Here is a 7,645-nt window from a genome sequence, read left to right as displayed (position 1 = left end):
AGTTATTCCTTAATCTTAACGTCAATATCAACGATTATCGCAGTTATTCCTTAATCTTAACGTCAATATCAACGATTATCGCAGTTATTCCTTAATCTTAACGTCAATATCAACGATTATCGCAGTTATTCCTTAATCTTAACGTCAAACTCAACAATTATCGCAGTTATACCTTAATCTTAACGTCAAACTCAACAATTATCGCAGTTATTCCTTAATCTTAACGTCAAACTCAACAATTATCGCAGTTATACCTTAATCTTAACGTCAAACTCAACAATTATCGCAGTTATTCCTTAATCTTAACGTCAATATCAACAATTATCGCAGTTATTCCTTAATCTTAACGTCAAACTCAACAATTATCGCAGTTATTCCTTAATAATAACGTCAAACTCAACGATTATCGCAGTTATTCTTTAATATGCATACTTTTAAAATTATAACGGAGAAACCTAATATGAAACATGTTTGTTTTAGACTTTTCGATCCAAGCCACTATACGTCAGTCTGTGTTCATAGTCGTCCCTAATTTTGAACTGATGGACATAATATTCTCTAAAAGAGCTTAGCTTGTCAACAGCCAGTTCTTGGGCTACTCTTTCTTGATCGAATAGTTGTATTCAATCGTCATTCTCATGACGCACCCACCGCCCAAAGTGCGGAACGCGTTTTTACGGCAACAGGAATAAAGCACAAAGCTACACAATGGGTTATCTGCGCTCTGCCCACCACGGGTATCGAATCCTGGTTTCTAACGTTGTAAGTCCGCAGATATCCCGTTGTGCCACTGGGAGGCTCTATTACATTGAACTTCGTGGTTTTCACAGTGTATTTGTGTACAAACACCTAAAACTGCTCTCTATTTAAAACACTTTAGTCTTAGTCATTTGTTTGGAACTTTTTGAACTGTAATAGAATAGCATATATTTTCCTGTTGGTGCTCATTCATTCAGTTAAATAATCCGATCTTACATTTATGGCTGGTTGGTTGGTTATTTTAAAGCAAAACCACATTGAGCTATCTGCTGGGTCGAACCCCTAATTTTAGCGTTGTAAGTTTGTAACCTTACCGCTATACCACCGGAGGGCTCTTACTTTTACAATAAACCATAAGGTTTCGCTATTGTTAACGTCAGTCTGATCAGTTATGTTAATTATAATAAATAAGGTATATTTAAGGTCTTTACCTTTTGACTGGGTATATTATGTTCCGTATTTTATCAAAACGTAATGTAATTATATGCCAAAAATCTGCAACACCAGTGAAAACTTTTAGATAATTAAAAATGCAGAATTTGAATAGGAATAATTTAATGTGCGTTTAAAGTTGCAGAAGCATTGTGTGTGTGTACCAAATAAACGAATCGGGAAATCCATGACTTTTTATTTGCTGAAATTAAATTCGCATATGTAGTGAAGGTAAAAGGACGTGCATGGGACATCATCCCATAGGAAGTTAACGGCATTCCACATCTGAGTACAATCATTCGCACGCGGTTCATTGGGCGCCCAGGCTGCAAATCCACTCGGTTCGTACTGCCAAACGCCATTTACTCGGTAAAGACCTATCCAGGTGCTATAAGGAGGAACAATAATACTTTTCAAAAATTCATGAGTAGCCAAATCTGGCACTCTAGCCAGACGTGCTCCTTCTGCTTGGCATGCGGCTGCAGCTTCTGGTTCCGTCTTAGTAATAGTATAATACTTGAAATATGATCCGCTGTGAAACTGGTATCCACTCGGTGCTATAAGAAAAGAAAAAGGTAAAACTGAACCAGCATAGAAGTAACTAAATTAGAAGTGTAATCTTAATAGTTTACTTAGAATCTTGAAGAGAAATAAGTTATTTGTATAAAACGTTCTATAACCATTTGTATAAATTTGAAATTTATCAAACATTTATATGATGTTTATGATGTTAGGAAAACACGTAGATTTTTAAAAATCCATTTAAAACAGAAATACAAAACTCTATAACCCGAACAGTTTCGAAATGTGGCCTTTTGTTTTTCAGCAGGGGTCAACCTGGTGAAAAAAGGCCCACCTTTCGAAAACGGTCAGGTTATAGGACTTTGTAATTTTGTGTTAAATGTTTGTTTGTACTCTAATTTATAGCAATAGTATTAGGTCAGCGGTGGACTAGGGGTTACGTGTCGGGCTGCTGATTGAGAGTTCCGTGGTTCAAGTTATGATGCTACTAAACATAGTCCGTACATTAAACTTTGGATGTATTATAAAAATGACAGTTAATCCTGTTATTTATTAATAGAACGGAGCAAAGCTCTTTTGTCGGCGATTGTTATTAGCTGACTTTGGGCTATGTCTTCTGTTGGCGAATGTCGTTAGCTGACTTTCGGCTATGTCTTCTGTCGGCGAATATTGTTAGCTGACTTTTGGCTATGTCTTCTGTCGGCGAATGTTGTTAGCTGACTTTCGGCTATGTCTTTTGTTGGCGAAGATTGTTAGTTGACTTTCGGCTATGTCTTTTGTTGGCGAAGATTGTTAGTTGACTTTCGGCTATGCCTTAACCTTAGAGATTAGCCTCCATGCTCATATGGTAACGTTCAGTTATAAAATACCTATTGTATATAAATAGTATTGGATGCTTTTTGTTTTGTTATTGTTGTTTGTTTGTTTTTTGTAAATATTACATTTGCTCTACTTTTTATATTGTGATGTTTCAATGTTATAAAAATTTGTGTGACCAAGGAAAGAAATGTTGTATTTATTGTAGAAAACTAAGAAGATTAAAAATTACAACGTGCTCCAGAAGCTACGTCATGGATGAAACTGATGCATATGATGTAACAGCATCTTCGCCTCTGGGATAATAAGACGAGCCGCTTATAATTCCGAATTCCTGAATAAAACAGCATTGTAAAGTATTTTTTTATTATCTAATTAGACAAAAATATGAGGATCTTAAAAACTCAATCTGTTTTATAAACAACGATTATTTTATACACAATTCTATAAAAATGCGATTGTTTCCAGTCTCCAAATTACTACATGTTTCGACGTATACTATTGCATCTTCCTCAGGAGTAAAATGTATTGAAAAAACATGAAGTATTCAAGGTGCTGAAAGAAGCAAGAACCATAACTTACGTATTTCACAATTGTATCCTTTGAAACCAGACCAACAAATACAACTGTAGAGGCCAGAGGAATCATCTTGACAAGTTGCTCCATTTTTGCATGGGTTTTCACTGCAAGACAGCTTTTAAAAAAATAATAAACAATTGTTATACAAACATCGTAGGAATTCGGACAAATTTATATGAGGAAAGAATTTTCTTGTTGAATACTTTTTTTTTAATGTTTACATAACATGCTTTTTATTTCTCTTTTGTAACAGTCAATTTGTATCAAAAGAAAGACATCGATTACGTGTATAAATCAATAATTAAATCAATAAAGTGTTTATTCAAAACGATTATAGTTATATATTGTGTGATATATATATCATACGTCATTGCCCCCCCCCAGTGGCACAGCGGCATGTCTGTGGACTTACAACGCTAGAAACCGGGTTTCGATACCCGTGGTGGGCAGAGGAAGGTATGTCTGCGGACTTACAAAGCTATAATCCGGGTTTCGATACCCGTGGTGGGCAGGGCACAGATAGCCACTGTGTAGCTTTGTGCTTAATTATAAACAAACAAACTTACGTCATTTGTCGCATAAATGTTATATTGTGCATCACGAATAATATCTCAAATCACAACCTATTGTTACTATGCCATTTTTTTATCAAACAGTTTTATTTATCATACTATAAAATTTTGAATGTATCATTTGAATGGGTTTACTGTCTCATTCACAGAAATAGCTAATTAACTCTACACATATAAAAAAACCCTAACAAGTTCTATTGTGCCTAATGGTGATATTGACAGTTCAAATAAAGTAGTATTTTTCAACATAAATATCTAAGACAAAAAGTAAAATCTTAATTCTTTGTCATACATTTAGTTCCTGCACAGAAACTGATAGATACAAAAACAATTATAGATTTTATATCACTGTTTTAATAATAAAAAGAAAATTAATTATATACATATGTGTTTCTGTATGGATGTATATTCGTAACACCTTTACGTTCAGGGATTCAATAGCTGTTACTAAAATGAGATGTCAAATACAAGTGCCTTTACCAATCCAGCTAAAAGCTCGCTCAAAGCTGCTGTTAATTAAAGCATTTTAAGCCACAGTATCTCGTCTAATAGACTAGCTTTGAGTTTTTTTTCTTTTTCAAGTATAAACTTTTAACTCATAACACCGTCATCTCATGACTGATTTGAGATCTAATTATAGTTTTGGACTTAGGAGGTCTAACCCTTTCGATTAATGCATTTGACCGTGCTCAAGATCTCATAGATTAATTTACTATAAATATGGCCTAAAATAATTTCAATTGAGGGTAGGCTGGTAGAGATCCTGATGAGTAGTAAAATGGAATCGGATATACGTGCACCCCAAGCTTGGTATTGCTGGTGCACAGGAATATAGCTAATAAAAAGGAGAAAAAAAACGTCTCATAGATTAATTTACTCTAATTCTTCTGAAAAGAATTTCAATTGCTGCAGTTATTGAGGATTCCCGCTTGTTAACTTTTGAAACTACTCAAGTATTACATAATTTTATGCGTTGTACTTTGTTATGAAGTTAGGTGTAAGGAACATCGGTTGAAGGTGTGTGTGAGAGATGCGAAAGCGGCCGGCCTTTGTCAGTCTCTAAGTAATTATGGGATTACAATACTAAAAATTAGAAAATGATTGGAGTGAGTGGCCATCTTTCTAAGTTCAGTCTGTAAGAAACTGACAAGGCCCCTTATGGTTATGAAGTGTTAAAATCTGATATACAGGAAACAGGTGCGAGATCAGAAAGAATTGGGCTGGTTCGGCACAGATTCTGGAAAGGAATATAAAAGATAGGAGTTCAACGACAAAAAGAAGATAAGACCGGGAGATGTGAGAGAGAGAATGAATAAAGATATAGAGGCGAAAGAAGAAAGTAACACTCTACGAGTACGAAACAAAATCAACTTCTAAATTTACGTGTTATTGATAACAAGAAGAAGATAAAACAGCAATCTGTTACGTTTATATTGGTATGAGTCAATTCCTGACAAGAAGAAGTAAAACCCAAATAAAGTAAGAAGAGAAAGTGAAGTGCGAAACTAGCGTGATCGCAACATATTTTCAGGTGTACTAAGTTAAAATTGACCACAACTCACAGACTTATACAGAATTACGAATAAATTGTAATGTTCCTAAAACTAATAGAATCATTTATTTTAATTTTGTTTGTTTTGCGCAATGCTTCACAATAGGCTATCTGCATTCTGCCCTCCACGGGAAATGTAGCCCTGGATTTTAGCGTTGTACGTCCGTAAACTTACCGCTGATCCCCTCGCGGGCTAATACAGTTTTACCCGTAATGATTACAACTAGATTTATTAGAAACTCACTTTTATATGGAACTAAAACTGGATTTTATTAGTCATCTTGATGCATGGAAATCCACATTAAAACTATCAATTCTGACTCAAGAAAACAGGATCACATACAAAAGTTTTATTGGTTTTCAAACGAGACCCAAAATTCAAGCGGTTTGGAACAGTTCACTGCTCTTCTGAAGAACCATTGAAACTATCACGTTACTTAGAAATTTTTGGAACTTATATTTTCTGTCAGGAACAATAAACAACATATTCAAAGAGAACAGCTTATTTCATGCAGCTTTGTTTTGATGTAAGAGCACTCATTATGATCATAATATTATAGAGTATTGTCCAAATTCATGGTAGAAGTGGGTTAATACATGGTAGCCAATCTACATTGTTAACCCAACAGTTTTCAGACCATAGAACTAGATATATAAGGCATAATTTAAGATGTTATTATCGTTTTTCAGTGTACACAAATCATTATAACTCTATTTATATCATCTTTTAAAAACTTTGTGAAATACGAAAATCCCGTATTTAACCAATTCACATTCGTGAACTGTTTTACGCTCAAAATATAGGAGAAGGAGCTCACTATTTGTCGATAGTTACTAGAAGTAAAAATTACAAAATTTATTAAATACTTATAGGAAATACGTTTGTCTTATAGCAACATCCAAAAATTTATTTGTTTCTTTCGGAAAATCAACACAAGGTCGAGAACATTCAACCCTCACATCCAAAAGTGTCTGCCAGTGGCATGTCTGCAGAGTTACAACGCTAGAAACCGGGTTTTGGTACCCGTGGTGGGCAGAGCACAGATAGCCCTTGTGTAGCTTTGTGCATAAATAAAAAACAAACAAACAAACACATCCAAAAGTTTATTTGCTTATTTCGGATTAATCAACACAAGGCCGAGAACATTCGACCCTCACATCCAAAAGTTTATTTGTTTATTTTGGATAAATTAACACAAGGCCGAGAACATTCGACCCTCACATCCAAAAGTTTATTTGTTTATTTCTGATAAATTAACACAAGGCCGAGAACATTCGACCCTCACATCCAAAAGTTTATTTGTTTCTTTCGGATAAATCAACATAGAACCGAGAACATTCGACCCTCACATCCAAAAGTTTATTTGTTTGTTTCGGATAAATCAACATAGGACCGAGAACATTCGACCCTCACATCCAAAAGTTAGATTAAAACCTTAAAAGAGAAGAAAATGAAATGTCATTGTAATTCATAACTGGAAAAAAGTAATAGTGGGCTTTACAAGTATGAGAAATGAAAAAATGTGGTTAAAGCACAAATAACTGTATAAAAATTGCAAGATAATTTTATTCTAATTTTGAGTATCAATGTGAAAACAAGGGTTAAACTGCATACTTACTTTTCTCACCCATACACTATAATCTATATTGTCTATAAAATCGTCGTCTGCAACCCTAACCAGCGGCTGACATTTTCGTAAGCTCATGCTGTAACTTACTCCCACACAGAGAACATTCTTTAAGCACAAGCCGCTACAGTGGATAAGAGAAACCACTGTATATGAAGGTCCTAGATGTCCGGAGGTTGGTTCTTTGGAGAGAACAAACTGAAGGAACATGCTGGATTTCATTTGTTGAGCTTGAACAGTGATAAATAGAAGCAGGATGAATACTTGGAACGACATTGTCATCACAATGACTTCAAGTGTTGTGGGAGAGCATTTTATGAGAATAAATATGATTGAAAAATATACTCGCTTTGCGCAGTCGTTATAGGAACCGAGTGAAAGCAGCCACTCATGTAGATTGAATTATTATTATGTATTTTTTACATATTTCTCTCTTTCTTTTCAAGTCATTAAAATAAACAGAGACATTTATTAAATAATGCTGATCAAAAAATGTTTTCAGGAAAGTAAAGGTTTTAAATGTTTAACGAATGAACCATAAGTTAGTTTGTTATTATTTAAAGCATCCCATGATTATATTACTCACAGAACAGTTTGATATTTCGTATTTCAATGACGTTGAATCACTTAATTCTGGTACTTAGAGACATAACTTACTAATACTTGTTCTGACAAGTAGAAATTGTGGGCGTGTTGTATGTCACATTTGTGCACCAGTCAATAATTGTGGGTATGTTGTATGTCACTTTTCTTCAATTTGAAATGTTCACAAGTTTGTTTGTTTG

General features: G+C 34.4%; 1 protein-coding gene across 1 annotated transcript; it reads right to left on the bottom strand.

Annotated features, from left to right (window-relative positions):
* Positions 1-1,386: 1,386 nt before the first annotated feature.
* LOC106460189 (perlucin-like protein) lies at positions 1,387-7,136 on the bottom strand. Its single transcript, XM_022386849.1, has 3 exons — positions 6,951-7,136; positions 3,112-3,223; positions 1,387-1,748 (listed from the first exon to the last, which is right to left on the bottom strand). Exons 1-3 carry the CDS (start codon positions 7,134-7,136, stop codon positions 1,387-1,389), a joined length of 660 nt encoding a protein of 219 aa, XP_022242557.1.
* Between the last annotated feature and the right edge of the window lie 509 nt (positions 7,137-7,645).

Source organism: Limulus polyphemus, unplaced genomic scaffold, assembly GCF_000517525.1.
Source record: "Limulus polyphemus unplaced genomic scaffold, Limulus_polyphemus-2.1.2 Scaffold726, whole genome shotgun sequence".
NCBI lineage: Eukaryota > Metazoa > Arthropoda > Merostomata > Xiphosura > Limulidae > Limulus > Limulus polyphemus.
The sequence above is the reverse complement of the archived record's forward strand: the minus strand, read 5'-3'. Positions and strand labels throughout refer to the sequence as shown.